We start from the raw sequence: 26,522 nt of genomic DNA on the forward strand, positions 1-26,522 counted from the left end.
GCTTTACGGCATGTTATTCCATGCCCAGGTGCCCGAGAAGAACGTCCACGGGGCCCTGACGAAAGGTGTATACATCTGTCCCGGAGCTGGAGCAGGGAAGATGGAGTTTTCTCCTCCTTGGCTGAGCTAGGGGGAACCTGATCTTCTTTGACCCCGGACAAGTAGGCAGGAGCTCCTGCCCTTACCCTAGATCTGGGATTTCTTTATCCTTAGTTTCTGGCCGGCTGGGTGCGGGGCTGCTTCCCGCGCCTCGGTCCTCAGTGGCTTCTGGCCACAGCCCCGCAGCATGGAGCTGGAGAGACCCCGCGGGCACTCCCCTGGGCAGACCTTCTCTGGCCTCCTGCAAGAACTCACACGCCAGGGAGCACCTGGCACGGAGGGGGCGGCGCGGGACCCGGCGGTCCAGGAGCTGGACGCCCTGATAGGAGCCGCTGATTGGCCCGCGCTCTTGCAGGGGGACCCGGGGATTCCCCAAGCGCTGGGACAGGTGGCCCGAGCTCTGCGCGACCAAGCAGCCCCATCCAAAGAAGAGGATGGCGGCGGCGGCCAGGCAACTGGCGGGGCAGAGCGAGCAGCCCGCGTCGGGGCTGTGCTCCTTCGGCTCCTGCAGAGAATGGAGGCTGCCAAAGGCTCGCTGGGTCCGTCGGGCGTGATGCCCGCGCTGCGCCCCGCCGCCCCGCACATCTACATCTTCTCCGTCACGCACTGCCGGGAGCACCCGTGGACCAGCCCAGCATCCCGGAAAGTGGCCCAAGAGGTACTGGCCTTGCTGCTGAGAATCACCGACTGTGTGTCGGTGGCAGAGTTCCTCCGAGGAGAAACTGAGGACCAGGCAGGCAGGTTCACAGCGGTGATGGGTCTTCTCAAACCAGAGCTGAACAAGTGAGTACGGTAGGCTCTCTGGTTGGCTTCATTTTAGTATCCTAGAAGCTTAGGCGGCAGCTAACCTGGAGTTAGGAAGATCTGGGTTCAAATGCTGGGCAAGTTACATTAAATTCTGTGTAAGTTACATTAAATTCTGTGTGTCTCAGTTTCCGAACCTGTAAAGTGGGGATAATCATAGCACCTACCTCCCAGGGTTGTTGTGAGAATCAAAGGCAACAATTGTCGAGGACTTGGCACAGTGCCTAGTGAGGGGCAGATGGGTGGCGGAGTGGATAGAGCTCCAGGAGAGAGCTGGGCCTGGAGTCAGGAAGACCTTAATTAAAATTCAGCCTCAGACACTTAGCTTTGTGACCCTGGACAAGTCACCTAACCCTGTTTGCTTCCGTTTTCTCATCTGTAAAATTAGCTGGAGAAGGAAATGTCAAATCACTCTAGCATCTTTGCCGAGAAAACGCTACAGGGGTCGTGAAGAGTGTAAAAGCTGGCTTGAAGCTTCATGTTAAAAAAAGCTAAGATCCTGGCAACTGCTCCTGTCACTTCCTGACAAATTGAGGGAGAAGAAATGGAAACAATGTCAGATTTTCTATTCTTGGACTCAAAGATCCCTGCTGATGGGGATCAAAGCCATGAAACTAAAAGACACTTGCCCCTTGGAAGGAGAGCTATGGCAAATCTGGACAGCATGTAAAAAGCAGAGACATCATCTTCCCAGCAACCAATGGCTGTGAGAGTGGAACTATCAGGGAAGCTGAGCGCCCCAAAATCGATGCTTTCACATTATGGTTCTGGAGAAGACTTTTGAAAGGCCCTTGGACAATAAAGGAGATCAAATCAGTCAATAATTAAAGAAATTAATTCAGGCCATTCACTGGAAGGTCAAATACTGAAGCTGAAGCTTAAATACTTTGGCCGTGTAATGAGAAGACAAAACTCATTGGAAAGCCCCTGATGTTGGGAAAGATTGAAGGCAAAAGGAAAAGGGGAAAGCAGGAGATGGATAGATAGTGTCATGGAAGCAATGGAAAGACAGGGAGGAACAGAAGGGCCTGGAATGCTGTGGTCCACAGGGTCACGTGACTGAACAACTACAAAAACCATGCCTGGTGCATATTAAGTGCTACGTAAACATTAGCTATTCTTTAAATATGTGTAAAGGGGGAGAAAATGAGATTCTGTTTGTAAAGTGTTTGGAAACCTTACAGAGATTCATACACGCAAGTATTTTTGTTAAGAGTTCATGAAGTGTTTTCCCCACAACAACCCCGTAAAGGTAGTCAAGCAAATAGCATTACCGTTTTATGGTGTTTAAGTGCCCGGCATCACAAAGCTAATGTGAGACAGAGCCAAGATTCAAACCTCGGTGTCTCCTGGACTCCAAATCTCTGCTCCTTTTGTGATAACTCAGTGTTTCCCCAGAGGGCATTGAGTTAGAAGTGAGGGAAGGGAAGGGAAAGGAGTTAAGTATGTGGTGCCTACTGCATGCCAGCGCTGTGCTAAGGTCTTTACAAAGATCTCATTGGATCCTTACAGCGACCCTGGAAAGTAGATTCTCTCATTCCTACCATTTTACAGGTGAGGAAACGAAGGCAAATAGAGGTTAAGCGACTCGCCCAGAGCCACACATCTAGTAAGTGTCCACACCAGATCTAGAAATGTATGTTGTTAATATTTTGCAGATGTGGAAACTGAGGCTCAGTGAAGTTAATTTTTTTAATTTATAATATTGTAATATTGTTTTTATATAATAGCAACTTCTGAAAGAATTGTCCATCTCCTCCCCTTTGCCCAGCTAAAATCTCCCTTGTTACAAAGAAAAAAAAAGTTTTAAAAAACCCAGGGATACAGTGACCATCAGATATACAACATTATGTACCCATAGTCCCCCATTTCTTCTCCAAAAGTAGGGAAGTATGTTATATTATCTGTTGTTTTTAATTGATTTTCTTAGCTAGTTTCAGGACAGGAATAGGACAAGAGGCCAGGTCTCCTGAATCCTTTCCTAGGCTAACACATGAAAGAGGGGTTAGCTTTATTCTTCCCGGGGCTACAGAAAGTAGGAGTGTTGGGTAGAAGCTTCAAAGAGATTGCGTTGATATCAGTTCCTCTAGGATGAGGAATTTCCCTCTCCCTACGCAGGTTAACGCTTTCTTTGCCACGTTTCAGAGTTTCCTTGAGAGTTGAAGTGACTTCCTCAGAGTCACAGCCAGTATGTGTCCAAGACTAGACTTGGTCTCGCTGCCTCCAGGTACTGCCCTCTGTGCACTATGCTATGACAACCTCATGGGGCAAAGAAAGTTTCCTAACAATTTGAGTTATCTTTTTCAAATTGGAATGAATTGTTTTAGGAGGTAGTAAATACCCCCCTCCCTAGAGGCACAAAGTGCCGCCTGGAAGACTGGTCAGGTATATTTAAATCACATCCCCTTACAGCGTGGCTCCTATTTTCATTTTTGCATCATTATTTACTGTGCTGCTGTTTATTCATCTTCACATAGCAGACATTTGACTAAAAAGTATTTTGAATTTTGTTCCCCCTGGCATAATGTACACATTGTCACTGTAATCATTTACTCACACTATCAAGAGCCGTACTACTCTGAAATATTGTAGTTTATACTAAATAATAACACTTTAGGCCACTGAATTTTCAGTACAAAAAATGTGAATCTGACTATTACAGGAACGTTAGGCCTGCCGTGTGTATGTTTCTATTTTAGGCTAAAAGGTAAAATAAGTAATTGAGGGGGGAAATGATTTTATGTACTGTCTCCTGCCCCAGAGGTCTTTTGATATAAGGATGAGGCAGAATTTCTAACAAGGTCTGAGCAACCCTGATGCCCCTAGTTTATGACCATTTAATGTTTTATATGCACTAGAATAAGCTGCCTTTATGGTGCAGATCTGCTATGTAGCCCTTTAAAAAATAAGGCATAGTCTATCATAAAGATGTATATTTTTCAAAACTATTTTTTCCAGGGTTTGAAAGATTTAGATTTTAGAACTATTGATTAAATGACTTGTCCAAAAAAAAAAAGACTTTAGGCTACAATATGTCCAGACAAACATATATTTAAGGGGAAAATAGAACTAGGGTGAAAGCAAAGTAAATTCAAATACTCAAGGTGAAGTCATAAAAAAAATCTTACTTTTCTTTATTTTCCTTTATTTCCATCACCTTGAGGCAGGGTGATGAAGTCTGAAGAACTGAAGACAGCTGAAAACAGTGGTATAGGACTTCAGTTCAAATCCTGGTTCTGCTGTCTACTTACTAGCACTTGGACTAGACAAGTCACTTTGGTCTCAATTTCTTCATCTCTAAAATGGGTTGGACTAAATGACCACTAAGCCCTCTTCTAGCTCTTAATCTTTGATCCTAAGTGTATATAATAAAATACTTAGTAATGTGGGAATGAAAAAAATGTAAAAATAAGAGTTAATTACTCTGCTCCCTTCACTACTAGGGGAAAATGAAGAGATTTCCTTAGCATCCCATATACTGTGTCTACAAACACGTGCAATATCCAGGGGCAGACAGCTGTAATGGACCAGTTAGTCTCCACACCCACCTAGTGCCATGGATAATTGGCCTTAGGAAGTGGAAAGATGCTGCTTCATTCACGACCAGCACAGAGCACCTGAGTCACTCAGGGAAAACGTGTTAGAGGTAGGAGGAAGGTGCTACTTGGATCCCCTTTTGTTCAGAAATAGGAATAGTGTGTTTTACGTGGAACCCTTGGTTGTTCTTAACCACAAAATCAATTTTTGCCTCTCCAGGGAATCCTGGAAGAACAACCCTGCCACCAAGCACGTATTTTCATGGACACTGCATCAGGTCACTAGGCCCTGGCTGAGTCATCATCTGGAAAGGATCCTCCCTCCCTCCCTGCTCATCTCAGATGACTACCAGACTGAGAACAAAATCTTGGGTGTGCACTGCCTCCATCACATTGTGCTCAATGTGGTAAGCAATTGCCGGGGATCACACACTGACCCCTGGACAGTTTTCTATCCAGGTCAAAAGGATACTTTAATGAATTTGTGCTACCATTACTGTAGGCCTACCTTCATTAGTGCAGATTGCAAATACCATCTTGGGCGATGCTATTATAGGTTGTTCTGAAACTCTTCCATAACAAGTCCTCAATACACTGAAGGTATTTTTAACATATATCTTTGGGAGTATCACTGTGTATCCCTTGTTTCATTCTCACTACATGGGCTAACCCATCTTCTTTTCTGGTCATGATGATACCTTTTTTTAAAATATCGTTTCATTTATTCTGTTAAATATTTCCCAATTACATTTTTTAAAAAATGTTATCATTCTTTTTTTTTTGAGTTCCAAATTCTCTCCCTCCATGCTGCCCCTCCCTCACTCCTTGAGAAATCGAGTAATTGCAAATCAATTATGCATGTGAAGTCATGCAAAATATATTTCCATATTAGCCATGTTGCGAAAGAAAACACACACAAAAACAAGAAACAAAGAAAGTGGAAAAAGCATGCTTCAGTCTGCCCTCAGAGTTCCTCAGTTCTCTCTCTGGAGGCAGATAGCATTTTTTCTCACAGATCCTTTGGAACTGTTATGGATGGGAGTAGCTAAGTCTTCCACAGTTGATCATCATACAGTATGTTACTGTGCACAGTGACCTCGTGGTTCTGCTCACTTCAATTTGCATCAGTTCACATAAGACTTCCCAGGTTTTTCTGAAACCATCCAGCTCATCATTTCTTATAGTGCAATAGTATTTCCAGTAGTCGTGATGATATCTTTTATGCTGTTTCTTCTGAATAATTAAAGGTCATACATTTAGAACCAAAAGGAGATCATCTGGCTAGTTCGTCTTATTTTGTATTGAAGAAAATAAGATGCACAGAAGTTACCCAACCAAAGACTTCTTACTTGTTGAAGCAGCAGGGCCCAGCAGATGGGGCACTGGGTGGGATTCAGGAAGACCTGGGTTTTAATCCTGCCACAGGCACTGGCTCTGTGACCTGGGGCAAGTTAATTAACCTCTTTGTGCCTTGGTTTCCTCATCTGTAAAATGAGGAGTTGTGGACTGGATGACCAGTTAGGCCCCTTCTAGCTCTCAGTGTTTTTGCTGTGAGATGGAATATAAACAAGTAAATTTATTTCACTGCCCATCTGATGGGTGGCAGTAACCACAAGCAGCACAATGACCTAAAAACATGGCAGCAGCGTGGTGTTGCCAGACGGACTGGAAGTCAGCAGGCCTGGGTTCAAACTCTGGCTGTGTACAAACTAGCTTTGTGACTGTAGGCAAGCCATTTCTTTGGACATCGGGTTCCTCACGTCTATGTAACTAGGGTACGGAGCAGATAACCTTTAAGGTCCCTTCACCTTATGGTTCAGATCCACTATGGTTCTACGAGACAGAATCAAAAGTAGCCTCCGTGATTTTAGATTGAATAATCGGGCCTTGAGTAATTAACAATTGACAGTGTCACTGTGGTATGGGAAAGGTGCTTGAAAGGCTGGATATAACCCCGTCAGGCCCTCTTTCCTTTAATTGGGCTCTCTCTCTATCTCATTGCAGCCAGCTGCTGATTTGCGCCAATTTAACAGATCCCAAGTCCTCTACCACGCCCTATTCAATCATCTGTATACACCAGAGCCAGATCTTATCCAGGTAACTTAAGTTGCTTATAAGTCTAAATCTGGGTTTTTCAGGTGTGGACAAAAGATAGCATGAATGAGAGAAGTAGAAATAGCTGGCAGATGATTTACATTTTGGATTCTATTTTTAGCTATTCCAGCTTACGAATAACTGAAAGTTGTTACCATTTTGATTCTGAAAATCCAGTGAAAGTGCCACCTAACTACTGAAAATATATAAATGCAGGGAGATAGCCACATTCCAAGTTCTCCACAAGATTTATGGTCAGACATTTGTCAGGCACTGCTTTGTCTCTTTCTTGGGGGCAGTTGGTGGGGTACGATCATGTAATTGAAACAAAATTAGGGTTTTTTTAATCACAAAACAGATAATGATCAAGAAATATTCCCTTTGTTCACCCCACCTCACTTCTATTTTTTTTGCGACTACTTAGACCAGACATGGTGACCCACCCATCTAATCCCTGCTGCCAGAGTAACTGAGGCTGGTAGATCTCTTGAGTTTAGGAGGGCCAGGAGATAGTGGTTAAGGTCCCAGAGCTGGGGTCACAAGGTTGCCTAAGGGGATAGAGGTGGGGCAGGGGGGAACAGCTGGCTCATGGCTGAAACAGGTCAGAGCTCCCATGCCAATCAGAGTGGGAAAGGAGGGAAGGGAAGATAAGGTTTATGTCCTGGATTTGCTAGAATCCTCTCAATCTTTTCTATCCTTCCAAGCCCAGCTCAAAACTTACCTCCCCTGGAACCTTCCTTGACTAATCTGACTCCACAACTCATGTTTTCTCATGTTGAATCCCTTCAGCACTTAATAAGGAAGTGCGGTAAAGACCATAATCTCATGTTATTCTAGGTCTGTTCTCTCACTTGTTCATGTCTTCATTGTTTTTTCCCCTGAAGGCAAGAATACTCATATAAACAGGCTTCCAGGTCTGGCTCTAATGGAGGTTAGCTGTGAGGGTCTAGTTTAGGGTCCTCTGTTCTACTGGCCCCAGGTTAGTAATGTTAGGAATATGATAAGAGTGGGTAGAGAAGTGAAGAGTTCTCTGCTGTAGAGTTTGTTAACAAATCAGAACCATCTTGGATCCCTTCAAGAGGTTATATTCAACTAGAACTACCAGAAAGGTCTCATTGTAAAACTCTTCTCTTAGTCCTATAGCATGAGCCCTCAAGGACAACATTCCTAGAGCCCTCCTATATTCTACGGAATATCCTGAGTGCCAAGAATCGGGAATGGATAAAGAAGGCTTTTCTTCTCACCTTTCCTTCTTACGTTTCAGGCAGTGATAGAGTGTCTGCTGGACCTGTTTCCTGTCCTAGAGAAGCCACTGCAGTGGAAGACCCCTGAGCCCAGACCCACTGGTCCCTGTGATGAAGTGCTACAGTTGATCCTGACCCACATGGAACCAGAATATCGCCTCCTCCTTCGAAGAACCTATGCAAGGAACCTGCCTGCTTTTGTACAGAGGTGAGACCCTGGGCTCCCTATCTGCCTGCTTTTGATGGCCTTAGTTGAGATAAAGGTTGGTTATTACTATCATTATCCACAGCATTGGTTCTCATTTTTAGGCTGGGGATCCTGACAGTGCGACACTTGAGAAGACTGGAGCAAGTGATTGTAGGATACCTGGAAGTCTATGATGGACCTGAGGAGGAGGCCAGGCTAAGGATATTGGAAACCCTTAAACTTACTATCCAGCATTGTTGGCCAAGGTCTGAGCCAGGAAGAGGGGCTTTTTTTCTTATTCTCTTCTCTTTTCTAGGAAAAGCCTAATTTTCATCTCCTTAGAACTGTACCCAGGAGTGTCTACAACTAAAATAATTCAGTAGATGCCACTGAAGGGTTCAGAATTCTTTTAAGCATTTGAAAGTGAGAGATACTCAAGGTAAAGGTGGTTAGAGACTGAGAAGATTTCTGAATTATGAGTGCGTGAACTTGTTTCCATGTTGACACTACCTTTATTTCTTTCCACTTGACACCAAGGGCTAACCCTTTGTCTTTGAAGTCCCAGTAGGGGTCAAAGATCTAGAGCCAGAGACCTGAGAAGTCACTGAGTCCAACTTCCTCAGGGTCAAATGACTTGCATGGAGTCACATGGCTAGTCTCCTCTGTGGTGGGACTGGAACCAAGGTCTTCCCAACTTCAAGTTCACTTCTCTACCCACTCTATAATATTCTTAACATTCCTAACCTGAGCCCAGCTTAACCACCTCCATTAGAGCCAGACCTGGAAGCTTGTTTATATGGGTATTCTTGCCTTCAGGTTCCCTCTTAGGGAAAAAAAAAATGAAGATGTGAATAAGTGAGAGAACAGACCTAGAATAACATGAGATCATGGTCTTTACTGCATTTCTTTATTAGTTCTGAAGGGGTTCAACATGAGAAAACAGTTGTGGAGTCAGATTAGTCAAGGAAGGTTCCAGGGGAGGTAAGTCTTGAACTGGGTTTGGAAGGATGGAAAAGATTTAAATAGGCAGAGGAAAGGGAAGGATTCCAGGCTTGAGTAGTGGATTAACAAAAGCACAAAGACATGAATGCATGGATGGTGGATATGGGAGACAGGATGGAGTGCACGTAGGTGGGGAGGCCAATATGGCAGGAGCAAAGGCTACCCTTTGGGGATAGAAGAAATGTTGGTGGAGAGCCATTCATTCCATACATGAGTTTGGATATGAATCAGTAACCAGAATCCGTGTGTACTATTAAAGTTTTCAGAGTTTTATATGCATTATCTCATTGGGTCCTCGAAACAACCTTGTGAGGAGGAAACAGGTTCTTTAAGGTCAAGTACTTTGCCAAAAAGTAGCTGAGGAAGGCTTTAAACCTAGGACTTAGTCCTAGTCTAGCACTCTTGGCCTGTTAAGTCACCATAGATTTTTGAGGAAAAAGCTTAGGAAAAGAAGTAATGCTAATTGTGCAGGATATGGGTGTTACTAGCTAGAGTATGGATTCTTACTGATGTCACTATGAAATATCAATTTAAAAAAAATTCTCAAGCATTACTTCCTTCACCCCAGTGTCAGGTATCTAACACTGTAATATGGTGTAATAGAAATAGCAGCGTACCAGAGAACCTGAATTTGAACCCAGACTCTGCTATTTTGTGACCACTCTCTGAGTGTGGTTTCTTTTTGTTGTTTTATAAAAGGAGGTTGGATTAGCCCAGGGTCTACAGGTCTGTATTTCAGGGGGTCTGTGAACTTCAGTGGGAAAAATAGTACATTTATTTTCATTAACTGAAATTTATCATTTTAATTATGAAGTTTAAAAAATTGAGTCAATAGGCTTCATCAGCCTGCCAGAAGGGTCCGACACACATCAAACAAAACGATGTTCGGAACCCCTGGAAGAGATGATCTACCAGCTCTGGATCTGGTAGACAGACTGTCCTAGTACTGAGATTTGGCAGTTACCCATCCTTCCCAAGCCAGGGGGCTGTCAGGTCCAACGGAAGAGGCTGGTTTGTTTTTGCTTGGCAATTGTCTTTGGCCAGGTTTTGGGAAATAAAAGTCAGACGGCAGTGTAAGGTGAAGGAAAGAACACTGAACAGTCAAGAAACCTGGGTTCTAGACATGACAATGTCTCAATCACTTACGCTCAGTTAAGCCCCAACATTTCCTCTTTAAAAACGAAGCATAGAAAATACTTAATGGGAGCTAGGTGTCTCAGTGGATAGAGTGCTGGGCCTGGAGTCAGGAAGACCCAAGTCCCAATCTAACATCAGATACTGATGGGCAAATCACATAACTTCTGTCAGCGCTGTTTCCTCATCTATAAAATGGGGATAATAAAAGCATCCACCTTGCAACAGTGAAGTTCAAATGAGATCATAATTGTAAAGCACTTAGCGCAGTGCCTGGCACACAGTAAGCACTAAACAAATTACTACTCCAACCTTCGTAATCTATGACTGACAAATTTGGTCACAACTGCTTCATTATGTGCCTGGACTCAGGATTCCTTGCAGACTGGAAGTCTTCCTGAAGGCCCTCCTAAAAATGGTATGTGACGTGGCAAGGGACCAGAGCCTAACCCCTGAGCCTGTGAAGGCAGCCCTGCTACGGGAGGCTACTGACTGTCTAACTCTCCTGGACCACTGCTCTTCTGGGCAGGTGACGGTAAGTAAAAAATGGCCCCCAAATGTCATCTTTGGTGATGATGCACACGACTGATTGTAACCTGCAAGATGCTATTCAGGGATGTGTACGTTACACACCTGTGAGTAACAAGTTCTGTTGTCTCTACTACTCCAGTGAGTGCTTGAGAAAGTAACACTGCTGTTAATACCCTAATCACAGCTGCTCTTCTTCCTGCTTCTCCCCTCAAGTGGAGTGTTTTGAGTAATGGTAGAAGAGATTAGCAGAAGGTGCAGCTTGAAGGAATATACATGAGAACCATATATAGAACCTAAACCCATGTGGTTATTACTACATGAAAAGGGTAGATACGGAAATGGAAACACTTTTGTTTGCTTTTTACAGTAGCCAAACTTAGAATCAGAAATAAAGCTGCGGATATCTATAAACTGGCAAACTGTTTTGAAACCAAAGCTGTGTGTGCCTTCAAGATCTGTCCCCCTTGCAAATTTTTGTAAATATGGCCAGCGCTAGAAAGCCAAAGTTACTATACAGTAGGATTTAGGGACTCCTTTCTTTACAAACATTGAGAGTATCTTAGGCCAGAAATTAAAGAAGAGTCAGGGTCAGACCACCTTCCCAAAAGCAAATTTTTTCTGGGCCAGAAGAGACAACTTAAAAATAATAATTTATAAAATTTAAATACAATTTTCCTTCATTTTCAATAATTTTCTTTAAGGAATAAATATATGCTACCAAGGCCAAATATAAGCAGTATAAGCTCACTAGGCCATGAGGGCTGACCAGGTTGAAATTAGTGTAGTGCTATGTATTCTATTGATCTACTCCCACTGGAATACAGGTCCATTGGTTGGTTACAGGGTAACCTCTCAACAAAGTATCACTCAATATCTACATACACTTTTTTGTTTTAAACTTTATTAACATTTAAATCTCAGAAAGCTGGTGGTAGTGTTTGTCATCATTTGTGTATTCAAATTCTTGCATGTTAGTTGCCAAACCTCAGAGTGATTTACATGATTACTGCTTCTTTCCATAAAGCAGCAGAAAATTCCCAAGGTATGCTTCCACATTAAATCAGAACCTGTTCTGAACACTGTGAGAACTACCAGAGTAGAATGTCACTGAGTTGTTTCTACCTACTATGGGGGAGATGTTGTAGAAGAGGGGAATCAATAAACCAGGGTAGATGAAAACATCAAAGCATGATTTTTTTTTTTGTTTCAGAGTCTGCTAGCCAAAGCTGTCCAAAGTTGTGAAGATGACAAGGTACGAGATTGTATCCGAAAAGTACAGCAGCTTTCAGGAAGAACAACCGAAGATGAAATGTAGACAGACACACTGCCTTTTAAAAAAAATAAATATATATTTTCTTACTTTGAAGATAAAATGTTACCTTTCCTTCATCATCCATTAACCTGAAGAAAAGGATTCCTGTGTCTTCCCTACAGTTTGAATGACAAAGGTAGTTTTGGGAGTAGAAAGATTTCCCACTCAGTATAAAAAGCGCTGGAAATAGAGTGGCCTATTTCTTTTTTCCCCTTAACTCCATAGGAGCAGGGACCAAGAAGAGTAAAAAAGGTTTTAAGCAAAAAGGAGTGAAAGCGAGGGCATCTTGGTGGCCAGTGGATAGAATGCCAGGCCTGTAGCTAGGAAGACCCGAGTGTAAATCACTCAGACTAGCTGTGTGACCCTGGGCAAGTCACTTAATCCTGTTTGCTTCAGTTTCCTCATTAGTAAAATGAGATGGAGAACAAAATGGCAAACTACTCCAGTATCTTTGCCAAGAAAACCCCAAATGAATCACAAAGCACGTCAAACGTGACTAAACAACAAGAGTGAAATCAAGTGGAAAATGATGATACGCCATCATAAGGCTGCTGAAATATTTCTATCCACAAGCTTAACCCCAACCTGTGAACCTTCTCCAGCCCGACTGCTATTTTAATATCTCTGCCTCTCCCACAAAAATCCTCATCAGAATTTAAGGTTTTCTCCACCCCTTCACAAAGAAAAAAGTATGAGTATTTGGATGACAAATAGTGTGTTTAAAAACAAAGCCTTTAAACACAAAATGGCAGAGCGAGGATCTTGGAAAATAGAAAAATGAGAATACCCATTCCTATTTCTGTCTATTTACAAAATGTCTGAAGACAATCAGGCAGTCTGGGGTCTCGTTACTGTTTCTGTCTCCTGCTCATATTCTATTTCCACATAGGCTCGCTTTCTCTTCATGGGGCCTTTCAATGGGGCTTTGCCTTTGTGTTTGGCAGTAGCAGCTTTTTCTTCTTCTTCACTGGATTTCTCCTCATCATCTTCTTCACTGGTAGCTTCTAATTTATCCATATCCTAGTAAGCAGTGTAAATGACAAATAAAAGTTCAGAGTGCAATCACTGCACACACGGACCAACTATTATAAAATCCTTTCCATCCCCTCCCACTATCTCCAGTGAGAGCCGCACAATCATGGCTTATGCTCTAAAAGTTTAGAAACTGGATATTTGAGTCTTCTTGTTGCTTGGAATATTCTCACATTCCATCTCTCCAACCTGCCACGAAAGACCTTTTTGTGCCTATACAACTTACCTCAAAATCACTGATGTCACTCTCTTCCACCTCATCATCTTCCACAAATTCCCTTTTGTTTAAGTCCTGAAAGAAATCATCCCTTTTAGATCCAAAACACAACCAGAAGGATCAAGGCTGGCTACAGATGGCCAACATCTTTTATAACATCTCTAAACGATTCATTAAAAAATCCTATCAGAATAAAGCAGGACCTGGCTACCTTCTAGTGGTGGTGGTGTTTTAAAGGGTCAAAAGGATTTACCAATTAAAGGAAGAAGCCAACAAGGTAAAAATAATTTGCACCTTAGGTATATGTATGCAAACCTAGCTGTTATAACTTGTTAAAATGCTTTTCCATTCACCTAACACAAATACTCTTAGAATTAAACAAAGTAGGAAAGCACTCTGGTTAATATGTAGTCAACTTAAATAAAATACTGCTCATAAACATTTTCTAAGAAACTTGCCATGTGGTCAAAAACATCTACTCGCTCAACTGGCTCTTCAATTAAACTAATTTGACTAGTTGGAATAAAGACTCAAAGAATCTTGAAGACTGTACTATGCAACTGTACCTTCCGCAAACTTAGGTACAGCTTAAGAAATTCATTTGACTCCTGGTAACGGTTTCAATGATGAACTGAGAAAAATCATGCAACCACTCATCAGCAATTGCTCAGTTACAGGCAAAGCAGGTGAATGATAATTAGCTCTCAGTGGTGGCAGAAAAGCAATCAGAACCAAATAGTTATTTCTGGCAAACAGACTGAATATGTAAGTTACTCTGGTTCTTTATTAGGAATTAGTCCTAGAGGAGTCATGTAAATGTATGAAAAATGTCAACAAAGTTTACCTCCTCATCATCTTCTTCCTCCTCATCATCTTTCTCTTCAGTATCTGAGATGTCGCTTTCAACCTCCTGATGTTCCAAAGCTTTGTCAAAGGCATGAATGGGGAAGTTGTAGATGTCACCATACTGAGAAACAAAACATAGAGATTTGGCTTTAATCACAACAGAAAAAAGTACCTGGAATCCCACTTTCTAAAAAGCACGTTACCTAATCATTTGCCGCTCTTCCCAGCGCTCTGTAGGTATAAGATTGTAGATGCTATATGTTAATTAACCTCCCAGTGGTCAAACACCAGACTCTGAAAGTCTCTCTACCTCATTTTCAATACATTAAAGCAGGGCTGTCCAAAAGGCATGTGGCTCGCAATGCGATTTATGTGGCCCGCCTACAAGCATAGAAACTTACATAAATGCTTTAGTAAATGAAGCTGAGCTACCGCAGAGCTCTCACTAAAATGGCAAATCAAAATGTATTGTGTACTGTTTCAATAAAAACCTAAGGCTGGACAGCTGTGCTTTCAAAGGAGCTAAGAGCGGATGATTATTTCTATGAAGTTGAGTGTGATGTACAGGGGAATGTACAAAACTGGCTTAAATTTTTTTTTCTTGGGAGGAGCAAGAGGATTGAGTGGAAGCTATAACAAATATGGATGACAGTAGAGTTTTCAAAAATAAAATTGTAATAATTAATGTCAAATAAAATTAAGAAAAACCTCCATTTATAACATTTTATAGCTTGAAAAGCATTTTCATTTTTCTCACAATAACCCTGTGAGGGAGGTAATGTAGCTGTTATCCAGGTTTTACAAATGAGGGAACTAAGGCTCAAAGAGCTCAAGGTACTTGTCAACAGTCATAAGACTAGTATTAAGAGCCAAGATTTCGATTCAATTCTGACTCCAAATATTTTTACTACACCCATAAAATTCCCTCTAGAGAAGATACTGGAAAAAACCAGAATTCTCTTCTACCTTCTCATACTCAGGTCTCTTTCCCCCCTGCAAATGCCCTCACCAAAAATTTAAAGATTCCCAATTTTCACTACAAGGAAAACAGTCTAAAATATCTCAATTATATACCCCTTATTATCCATTGTCTTACCGTATCTTGTTTTAGCCTCTCCAATAATTCCTTTTCTATTGCATTATCTAGCTGAGCAGCTATTAATGCTTTTTCCTAAAAAAAAAAAAATGTATTGCATCAATATAAAGAAAAAATTAGCACCCTTGAGTCTGAAAAGCTAAAAGGTTTCAGCAAGGAAGTATACATGTTCTAGTATCAGTAGCAGCACTAACCAACAAAGAACTTCTTTCCCTAAATTATTCTATAAAATCGCCTCAATCATTTCTACAAAATTAACACCTAACAAATAGCTTTATTACAACAATGTAAAATGAATGTGGACAAAACCATTTTACATGCAAAAAGGTCTGCATATGTATAATAATCTCTAGGATTGAGTCCAGAGAGTCCTCAACTTTGTAAAGGCTAGGAAAAGTCACCATTAACATTAATGTTTTAAAAAATGTAATGGTGCTAAGGAATACTAGGAATTAGAAGCTTTTATATAATGATCTCTGCTTTCACAGAATCCATCATCCAAAGGAAAGCAAGGCCCTTCTAGTTTCATTTTCTAAATGACTATTTATAAAACATATTTTTAACACATTACTAGTGGGAGCGAGGTTTATAACTTAACAGAACCAAACTTTACTTGGAAAAAAAAGACATCACTGGAGAGGTGATTTAAAGCATAGCAGAAAGGACATAAAGAAAATCTTCATAGGCCTTATACCAGTGCTGAATTCCTTCTCAGCAATTTCTACACTGCACCCCACCTCTTGCTGCCCATCTTTACAATCACTAGCCACCTAGAAGGAAGATATCAAGTTTATGTTCAGCTCTAAGCTGAACTAAGCACTAAGGATATAATAGCAATAAAGATAGGATCCTTGCCCTTAAGTAAGTCTAATACAGAAGAGACAAATATGAACAAAAGAAACCCTACAAGGGAGACTGTGTTAAGTGACAGATGAGACACACAACATGCTAACTAGTACTTTAGAATTCAAAGAAAGGAGTTAGATCAGGATTTGGACAGGTAAGAGATGGGGAGCTGGGGCAAGAAAGTCAATGGCAGAAGTAGCATGAGAAGAGGCAAAGAAGATTGTTTAAGAAATGATGAGTAATTCAGTTTGGCTGGAACAAATTATACTAGGAGGAGAATAATAAGAAGAAAAAGCACAGGGCTATTTGAGGAATATTGAGTTGTCCACTTTAGTACATAGAAGAATAATAGGAGACAAGGCCAGAAAATTAAAGCTACCACACTTTAAAGTAACCATATTAATAATAATGAGACATTCATGACACTTTAAAAATCTATAGAACAAGTGACTTACTCATGAGCCTCACAGTACACAGGATGAACTGAAGTTAGCTGGAATTCAATTAATAGTCTACTATAATAGTCTTGGCTAAAAGTACAGAAAGACCTGAACTAGAATGGTGGTAGAAGGAATAGGAAGGCCAAAAAATGTGAGAGAGAAAGTGATTTTACTACTGATGAGATACTGTGGGAGAAGCATGATAACTTGAAAGAGACGAAACACCGATGCCACTGATAATGGCTAGCATCTAAATGCTTTAAAGTTTGCAAAGCCATTTACAGTTATCTTATTTGATCCCTACAAGAACCCTGGAAGTAGGTGCTGTGATTTGCCCCCATTTTTCAAATAAAAAAACTGGGGCAGACAGAGGTAATGTGACTTGCCCAGGATCACAAAGCTAGCAAGTGTCAAAGGTGAAATTTCGACTTAGGTCTCCCTGACTCCAGATCTAGTGGCTCTATCTCTGGTTAACAGAAATAAGCATAAGAAGAAATAGTTTGAGGGATGAAACAAGACAAGTGAGGTCAGTTTCAGACATGATGAGCTTGATACGCTGACAGGATTTTAAACTGGAAATATGAAACTGGAGCCTGGGAGAGAGCAAGCAGTCAGGAACGTAGCATAATGATAACCTTTAACTGTTTACTATAAAAAATGCCAAATAATCTCCAAAGGAACAAACGATCCCAGAACAAACTATCAATGTGGTTTTCCTTCTGGTTTATTCCATATACCCTAAAAATACCAACACTTAATGTGGGATGAAAGCCTTGGACAATAATCTTGGTATTAAGGAAAACATGCTTTATCAACACTGTGGGATGAAGCAATAGTTCTCTTTTTCTAGCCAAAATCTGAACTATGGACAGCTCAGATGCAAAGCTAATCAAACCATTCTCAGCAGTCCCTTCCTTGTGCCCCAAAATAATTTTACCTCTCGTCTTTTTTCACGCCTTTCCACCTTTTTGCTCAAGGGAACTAGTTTCCTCCTACAAGAAAGAAATGCAAATTCATTAGGGAAACATTTTCTGCAAATCAAAAAAACAACAAATTCTTCTACTCTCTTAACAAAATGAAGGAGACAAGGGCTGAATTTCTGGGGCTTGGCCCAACAGACAAATCCACAACTTCCACAGAGTCTCACTTAGGTGCCTCAATGTGGCCTGGAGGTGGTCCTGGAATTTTAAGACTAAGGCATCAAGCACAAATTCTGGCAGGTCTGTGTCATAAAGGCTTGGGGTTTCGAGCAAGGGTTATACAAATGTCAGCAGTGGTGCTGGGAGGAATGACAGTGGTAGTAAAGCTGAGAAATCTGTTCAGTGATCAAGAGGTGGACATTACTGGAGAACCTGAATCATCTCAATCAATCTTAACTTTCTTTCTATATGTGAAATCTAAAGACAAAAGAGAGTTGTAGGCAAATGAAAGGATGGATCAAAAGTTCTCTTTGGAGAGGAAAATAAAAGAGTTGGAGTTGGTTTCATGGTACTGTATACCCAAAAGACAACATGAAATATCTTTTTATTAGACACACTAATCACCTCACTGTGCACTGATTATGACAAACATTTGCAAAAATATAACTATGAAAATAATTGCAGCTTATTCTCCGACATGCTACAGAACATGTTCTTAACCTGGGGTCCATGAACTTGTTTTCTAAATATTCTTATAATGGTTTTCAATATAGTTGGTTTCCTTTGTAGTTCTTTGTATTCTATGTATCCCAATTTATGCATATAAGAATATTATTCTGAGGAGTCCATGATACACAAAAGGTTATGAAGCCATGCCATAGAGAATAAAACCTTTAAGGTCTTAAAAACACCCTCCAAATTAAATAGACATATATTTTAATACATAAAGTACAGGTAACATAGAGTGCTGGGCTTGAGGTCTCAGAAAAATCTGGGTACAAATCCCAACTCTAATATATTCTAGACATGTGAACCTGACCAAGCCATTTATAGTCTATGTGTCTCAGGCAACTCCCTAGATCTGTCCACTCAGTCATAGATAGATTGCAATAAGATTTCCATCACTGACAAAATCACAAGGTTGAGTGTCAACATACATTTTAATGTTTAGTGACTTCAATGCAAAGTTGAGCATAAGATAGAGCAGTGAAAAATACACTAGAAAACACAGTTCAGGAGTAGGAAACTAGAGGCCAAAGACATGAAGGCTCTACTTAGTCTTGTTGTGCCCAGATAACATGAATACTCTAAGAAGAGAGTTGGAAAGTCAGGATCACACAAGACCTGGAAGCTTCAACTATAAACAAGAGAGCCTAGAAACAATTTTCCAAAAGGAAAATGATATAGATTTATAACCAAGAATAATTTATCCTGAAAAAAAAAGCATATAATAATCCTACAGGGGGAAAAATGGATGTTTAATAAAATAAAGGACTTTCAAGTATTTCAGATCAAAAGGCCAAAGCTATAGAGGAACTTTGAAATGCAAATCCAAGAGTCAAGTCACAAAAAACCTAAAATTACTTGAGCAACTGGAGGGGGACAAGTAATAAAACAAGAATCTTTTCAGAACTGAGTGTCTTCACGGAGCACTGAAGTAGTTAGATTAGAAAAATAGAAGACCTGAGGGGTTGATTGGTCCTATTCTGAGGGTTTTAAGAGGGGAAAGAGAAGGAAGGAGAAAAGGGAACCAAGATGGCAGAGTAGCAGGAAATAGTATAGTATAATATAGTACAGCACAGCACAGCACCCCATCCCCACCGCCAAAAAAAAAAAAACCTCCCTGAAACATCTAAAAAAAAAAAAAAAAACACCTCCTCAAAAACAGATCTAAAAAATGCACCAGACTGAATCTTGATGGTGAAATCCAAGAAAAACGTCACAGCGAGTCATTTTTCTAGCCCAGGTTGGCACAAGAAGGCAGAGAAGTCTATGGACACTAGAAATGGAGTGTGGCCAGGGGCACCCTGATTGGGAACAATCTAGAGCTCCAGAAAAAAAGGAGGTCCCAGATCCCTACCAAGGCCCTAAAAAAAGAATAGATGCCAACTGACAGCTCTGACACCCATTACCCAAATCCAGGTCACTGATCCAGGGCAAAATGAGAAAAGCACCTATGCCCATGGTGGCATTCTGGGGCAGAAAGAAGCCAAAGGCCTTAGGTTGTACCAAGAGAATAGCAGGTTCAGAAGAAAATGGCAGGGCTTTGAATCTGACCCTAGGAAAACAGCAGGAACTCAGTTCAAGCTTCATCAGGAGTTGAAAAAAACACAGAAAGGTAAATATAACCAAACAATGACAAAGAACTAAAGAAGAATAAACTGTTCACATTCTAACATGGGGAGATGACACATGTGTCCCCTCTGAACCCAATTATCAGGGGTCAGAGAGAGTCTAATTAAACAAGCCCTGGAAGTAGCTCTGTTATGTCTTGAGGACCTTAAGGAAAAAAAGTGGGAGGAGACAGGAAGAGGAATACAGCTGGGAGGCAGGGAGGAAGAGGGGAAAGGAAGGTTAGAAAAAAATTATCTCACACAATCAGAGTATACAAGCAGACATCTATACCATCAAGGAAGAGAGGGGGTGGAGAGAGTAGCTGACATTTCAACTTCACTCATATCTGAACTGGATAAAGGAAGTAAGAATATACACACACACACACACACACACACACACACACACACACACGCAGAGTTGGGTACACTTTCACTCAACAAATAGGAGAGAAAGAGAAGGCGAAAACCAGATTAGAGGGAGGACAGATAAGGAAGGGATTAATCCTAAGCAAAGCAAACTCTCAGGATGAATAAAACACTTCTAGCTCTTTTTGAGCTGGTAAAGAATGAGAATCTGAGGGGGTGCTCATTAATTGAGGAATGGATGAGTGAGTTATGCTATAAAAATGTGATGAAATACCATTGTGATATAAGTAATCATGAAAGAGATGGTTTCAGAGAAACCTGTAAGACCTATATTAACTGATGCTGGTTGTTGTCCTTCATTCTTGAAGAGGACCAAAATGATATCACTGTGTTAGAGTCAAGTTACAATACGTCTGACTGTGGCTGGCCAAACCAACAGGAGCTCAGAATGCTCTACCACAGGTTGGGCACAAACAGTCCATGTAAACATTTGGGATGGATTCTCTAAATTTCTGTATCTCGTGTTTCTTTTGAGCTACTTCAGTTCTGCTTTGCTCATAGAGCACAACACCTTTGATGTAGAGTGAACAGAAAAGGCAAACTACTTTGAAGGATGTAGGAACTTTTTATCACTATAATTCCACCTATGATTCCAAAAGAACTAATGCTGAAACCTGCTACTCACTTTCTGACAGAAAGGTGAGACTCAGAGTGTAGAATTAGACACTTGTGTGTCTTTGTATGTGGGGGTGGGGGTGGTATGACAACCAGTGTGGAAATTTGCTTTGATGGACAATACATGTTTGCAATACGATTTTTCTTTAGTTCTCAATTAGAGTGGGAGGCTCAGAAAGCAGATTTTTGTTGACTGAAAGAAATAAGTAATTCTTTAAAAAAATCCATTAAAAAAAGACAGCTCAAGCACCACCTTCTGAGTGAAGCCTTTAATAATCATCTTAGCTACTAGTGCCCTCCTTCCCAAACTACCTTATATTTAACTACTTTTGTACATAATTGTATTTATTAATTTTATGTTTATTTTGAATATATTTATATAAATAATTGTTTTCTCCATCATAAGAATGTAAGCTCCTTGCAAACATAGACTTGGCAGGGGAGAACAAGAAAAGGCAAATTTTTGCTGGTTGAAAAGAAAGAGAAGAGATGAATATGCTCTAATAGTATAAAAGGAATATGCCAGGGCAGAAAAAAGAAAAAAGGAGGCAGATGGCTGGCTATTTTTCATAATTGGGGTACACAAGATGGGTCTAGAAACATGAAGGGGAAGGGGAATGGTCATCAGAGGAGTCTCACTCTTAACAAATGAAACAAAGGAGGGTTGAACTCATACATACACAATTTATTATAGAAATATATCAAACTCAACAGGAAGAGAGAACAGTGTTAAGAGGAAGGATATAACAGGAGAGAAAATAGTGATAAGCAAAACAAACTTCAGAATCCTAAAACGTGATTAAAAGGAAAAATATTTTAAAAAACAAATTAATGAAATCTAAGGGGGGGGGAGTTACCCATCAACTAGAGAATGGCTAACTACACTATGGTGTATGAATATGTCATATTATTACACCATAAAAATGATGGAAAGGAGCCTGAGAAGTATAAATTAATGCAAAGTAAACAGAACCAGAAGAACATTCTTTACATGACAAACTCATATGCTGAAAAGAAAAAAAAACTCTGAAATACTTAAAAACTTAAGCAATGACCAACCAAGTCTTGAAAGAGAATCTATGATAAAGAATGCTACCCAGTTCTTGACAAATGACAAAAAAGTGATGGACTCAAGTAAAAAAAAAAAAAGACCTAAGTTTTAGTTTTGGACACTGTGTGGATTTGTTTTGCTTGACTATGGTCATGTGTTACAAGCATTTTTCTTCCTCTCTGTTTTAATTTGGGTGTGGGAGAGTTGAGGGGAGAGGCAAGAGTAGTAGTAGTGACAGACAAAAAGAGGGTCAAAGAAAATTTTTAAAATGAAAAAAAAAAAGAAAAGAAAGAAGCACAAAAAGAGCAGTTGTTAAAGTAGCATTTGAAATTACACACACATTTAACAGCAAACTATGAAATTTCATATGCAATCCTATTTTTTATGTTCTGCTATATATGTGCAATGTCAAGAGAGCTGGAGAGAGGGTGAGACAGAGGGAGAGGGTTTGGAAGAAGGGAGGGAGAAAAGGTGGGGTGGTGGGGAGATCCTGAGACCATGCAAGCATTAAATAACATCACAAAAATGTAATTAATTTTATCCTCACAGAAAACAACTAGTTTCCAACATGGGAATCATTTTCCAATCAGCTGGGTATAGCCAGATTACTGTATCAAATTAGAAGAAACATTAGAAGAAGATGGTAAGTTTTACAAATGACACAACTCCAACCTCAGATTTTATGTTTTGTTGGGTTTTTTTTAAGAGGATAATGGATAAAAAAACAAAGATTTCACTATCACCATTTTCCTAAGTTAGTTTAATCAATATAAATCAACCTGCAAGAATAAGTAAAAAGACCAAGAAAGGAATTCAAAATAGCAAATCTTCATGTCAATCAGAAAAATCTAAAGGCAACAATTATTTACAATATAAACTCATTTCTAAAATCCTACAAAGGAGAATGTTTCAAGGTTATGAACTCTCTTATTAAGACAGCAAAAACCAATGGTGGGAAAAAAACCCAAATTTTCAGAAAACTTGGCAAGACATTCAATTACACCATTTATCTTGAGTATTTAAAAATAAAACCTGAAAGACAAAAAAGAAAAATGGAAAAAACCTATCAAGATTTCCACAACAAATTATACATCCTCTCTATTAAATAACAGTAGAGCCAGCACAACTGGAAACTAAAATTGTAGTCCTTGATGAATTAAAGGAGTAGAAATGGCACTAAATTAAACAAAGATGGAAGAAAGAGCAGTAGGACTAGATCAAGTATACATAGAGTAGGCTCATGCTAGAAATAACAGAATTTTGAGGGTCATGAAGCAGCAATTTTCCAGATACCCAAAGCAACGGTTACCAAATACTTGAAAAAAAATGAGCTTATTTCTAAGTCCATAATTTAAAAAGAAAAGTGATTCAAAGAATATTAGTAATTACCTATATGCCTTTCTCAAATCTGTTGTTACTCAGTCACACCTGACTCTTCATGACCCCATTTGAGGTTTTCTTGGCAAAAATACTGGAGTGATTTACCCTTTCCTTCTCTAGTTCCGTTTACAGATGAGGAAACTGAGACAAACAGGGTCAAGTGATCTGCCCAGCGCCTGAGGCCAGATTTGAACTCAGGAAGATGAGTCTTCCTTCCTGACTTCAGGCCTGGCATTCTAACCACTTTGCCACCTAGCTGCCCTTCTCAACTCTACAAAATCTTTATTAATATTCCCGAGATGAATGCTTTGGTGAAAAAATAGGGAATGTTCTGTGAAATACTGACATGTCTGCCATGTTGAAGAATGCTGGTTAGTCACTAAAGTGACATTCTTAGAATAATACAAAGGATGCTAGTAGGACTAAACAGCAGCTTAAAGTTTTCAGTAGCTGGTGCCTTGAAAAAAATACTGTCTCTTCACTAACATTTTAAAAAGTATAATATTCATAATTATTTTTCTATAGTTTCTGCAATGCAATGCTTCACTGCAAAAGAAACAATCTTGAAAATCTAAAGACAAATAAATAATAAAGCTGTTCAGCTTCAAGTCATTTCCTTTCCTCTTTTTTCAATAACTTGTCAGAAAAGACAACTTAATGCCAATCCCAAAGGCTTCAGAGGGCTGAAGATGCTCACTGGAACTAGAGTGAATCAAGAATCAAAAAGAATAAGAGGGAGATCACGGCACTTACTGTCGCTTTAAAGTAAGTTTACGGATTCGAATCAGGTACTGGGTGATCTTGGTAAACCGCTGCTTACATTTGTGCCGAAGGAAGCGAGGCCAATAGATAAGATTTTCATCTATTTGTTCCAGAGCTTTCTCATAATTCTTACTGAGTCGGACCTGTAGAACCAAAGAAGAAGCTTAAGGTGGGAATGGAAAATGGAAAGGTCTTATTTTTTTTTAATGGTCAATTACAGTTTCTATCAGGAAGGTTCTCAAAAGATCTTTCAAATAGTATCAATTAAGAAGGCTCTTGCAGTTTCATTCAGAGCACCTTGTTAAACCCTGAAAAAGGACAAAAATGACTGGAGTAGGCCGTAGGCAGAAGAGGCACACAGCTTCTCTTTTCACCTCTAATTCTTACCCGCTCCCACATGCGCCTAGGGAAAGCCGCTCGTTCTATCACCTTCATATACAAGTAGCACTGACCTGAGAAAGAGAAGCGTTATGGGCCATTATTATTGTGAACACTGACACCCAGAAGAGGGTCACAAAAGCTTATCGGGCAATCCTATAAAGAAGAAAAAACTGGGCCCTTACCTTTCTCTTCTTTGATGGTAGCATACTGGCTGTTTGCTAACGGGCAGGAAGAACGGTTGCATAATCCAGTCAGGTTATATTCATTTCGACAAAAGTTCTGGGTCTTGGTTCTAGGGAGCAGGAGCAAAGAGACAGTAATATGAATTGCTAGTATTCTACTAGGAAACCTCCCCACCAAAATAAGAAATCATATTCTCACTTCATTTTGTAAGAACAGAACTGCTTGTTTCCAAGCACGTCCCAGATAACCTGCAAAGACAAAAGGAAAAATACCCTTTATTAGTTCTGAATAACAGACATATACACATAAACCCTGTCTTACAGATGAAAGCCGGCCTGGAGAAACATACTTAAGAGAAGATGAGATATAGTACGATGTAGTGGGTAGAACTGACCTAAGATTCTGAAGAGCTGAACATAGACACACAATTAAACCAGCTACGGGACTTTGGGCAAGTCACTTTCCCTATCTAGAGATCAAGGTGCAAAATGAGAGGGTCAAGTTCTATAGACCCTTACAGCTCTAAATGCTATTCCAAGATGAAAGGAAGAAGTATTTGACAGAATAGCACCACTCTGATTTCCTCATCCCAGAATCATTATCATAAGCCAAACTATGACCTGAGGGATATATTTTTCATAATTTGTATGTACAGGAGTTTCCTAAATTCAGTCACTTAAACATTGACAAGTATTTACCATGCATCTACTGGGTACCGAGCACTGTGATGGGGCTGTACAAAACACAAGATTAAATAAGACAAAGTCCATACCCTTGTGTGTTTACACACCCAAATAATTATAATGTAAAATAACATATAAGTATATGTGTAAATATGGGAAAAATTTCTGTGACTTCTGCATAAATAGCTAAGATAAGAGAATTCCCTATAAAAGCCCAGTGCACATCAGCACCAGGTGTAAATGCTGGGACATTGCTCCCAAAGCATAGAAAGGGTAACTGCCCAGGATTGCACAGCTAGCTTTACAAATATGGACCTCGATCATCCCAACTCCAATACTTCATCCACTGTATCACAATACTTCAAATACGCAGAGTACAAATCAAGTGCTACTCAAGGTCCTAAGAGTGGGAGCTGGAAAGGGGAAGGATACTTACTGATGATGGGAGCAGAGAAGAGAGAATTAAGGAAGCCTTTGTGGAAGACGTGGCAATAAGCCTTAAAGGATAGGTAGGATATGGAATCAGATATGAGAAAAGGAACCCCAGGGATTATCTAGTACAATTATACCTGGCAATTAAAGTGCTTTATAATCCCTTTCCTACCTTTCCAGTGTTCTTACACCTTACTCCCCACCCTCACCCCCATAGTCCATAATCCATAACGCAGCTACAATGACCTAATGGCAGTTCCTTGAACTTCATCTGTGTACTCTATGACTCGGCACTGGATGTCCCTTATGCCTGGAATGTTCTGCCCACATTTCTGCCTTGTAGTTTTCCTAGTTTCCTTCAAGACTCAGATCAAAGCCCACCTTCTGCAGGAGGCCTCTCCCAGGAAACTCACTCCCTCCACCTGCTAATAGCTTCCCCATTCAGATTACCTACCATCTTCTCTGTACATAAGAATACAGGCTTCATAAGGGCAGGGATTGTGCAGCATGAGAGGATACAAGGAATGCTAGATTTGGAGTCAGATTAAAATCTCTGCTCTGCCACTTGCTAACTGTGTAATTTTAAGCAACTCACCCTTAATATCCTTCTCTGAATAATGAGGGGGCTGGTCTAGATGACCTCTAAAGTCCCTTCCAATTCTAAATCTAGGACCTCTATTTTGTTGTTCTTCCAACTACCCCCACAAAGTACAGGAGAGGTCATTTCCCAACACCCTGTAGACAGCAAGCAGGAGGAAAAAATAGTGCATTTTGGAGATAGCAAATAGAAGCTAAGGTAGCAAAGGTAAGGACATTCTAAAAGAACAGCAACAAGTTAGCACTTATATAGCACTCAAATACAATTATCTCATGTGATCCTCACAACTCTGGGAGGTAGGTGCTATAATTATACCCATTTTACAGATGAGAAAA

General features: G+C 40.3%; 2 protein-coding genes across 2 annotated transcripts in view; one reads left to right on the forward strand and one right to left on the reverse strand.

Moving 5' to 3' along the window:
* On the forward strand, positions 1 to 11,995 carry TTI2 (TELO2 interacting protein 2). Its single transcript, XM_036751891.1, has 7 exons — positions 1 to 882; positions 4,660 to 4,846; positions 6,444 to 6,536; positions 7,798 to 7,985; positions 8,087 to 8,230; positions 10,473 to 10,635; positions 11,842 to 11,995. Exons 1-7 carry the CDS (start codon positions 287 to 289, stop codon positions 11,944 to 11,946), a joined length of 1,476 nt encoding a protein of 491 aa, XP_036607786.1. The 5' UTR covers positions 1 to 286; the 3' UTR covers positions 11,947 to 11,995.
* The window catches only part of MAK16 (MAK16 homolog), a 16,619-nt gene continuing 1,612 nt past the window's right edge, over positions 11,516 to 26,522 (reverse strand). The window contains exons 2-10 of the mRNA XM_036751892.1: positions 24,673 to 24,722; positions 24,474 to 24,583; positions 24,298 to 24,362; positions 23,902 to 24,053; positions 17,358 to 17,412; positions 15,135 to 15,209; positions 14,037 to 14,159; positions 13,202 to 13,267; positions 11,516 to 12,963 (exon numbers count right to left, since the gene is read on the reverse strand). Of these exons, the coding sequence (XP_036607787.1) occupies positions 12,772 to 12,963; positions 13,202 to 13,267; positions 14,037 to 14,159; positions 15,135 to 15,209; positions 17,358 to 17,412; positions 23,902 to 24,053; positions 24,298 to 24,362; positions 24,474 to 24,583; positions 24,673 to 24,722 (888 nt within the window). The 3' untranslated portion in view covers positions 11,516 to 12,771. The remainder of the gene's footprint in view (positions 12,964 to 13,201; positions 13,268 to 14,036; positions 14,160 to 15,134; positions 15,210 to 17,357; positions 17,413 to 23,901; positions 24,054 to 24,297; positions 24,363 to 24,473; positions 24,584 to 24,672; positions 24,723 to 26,522) is intronic.

This window comes from Trichosurus vulpecula, chromosome 3, assembly GCF_011100635.1.
Source record: "Trichosurus vulpecula isolate mTriVul1 chromosome 3, mTriVul1.pri, whole genome shotgun sequence".
NCBI lineage: Eukaryota > Metazoa > Chordata > Mammalia > Diprotodontia > Phalangeridae > Trichosurus > Trichosurus vulpecula.

Excerpts from the sequence above, each read along its gene's own strand:
- TTI2 (XM_036751891.1), top strand. The coding sequence starts at position 287 with ATGGAGCTGGAGAGACCCCGCGGGCACTCCCCTGGGCAGACCTTCTCT. Across the intron at positions 7,986-8,086 it reads CTGCCTGCTTTTGTACAGAG|GCTGGGGATCCTGACAGTGC; the intron begins GTGAGACCCTGG and ends TCTCATTTTTAG. Across the intron at positions 10,636-11,841 it reads GCTCTTCTGGGCAGGTGACG|AGTCTGCTAGCCAAAGCTGT; the intron begins GTAAGTAAAAAA and ends TTTTTGTTTCAG.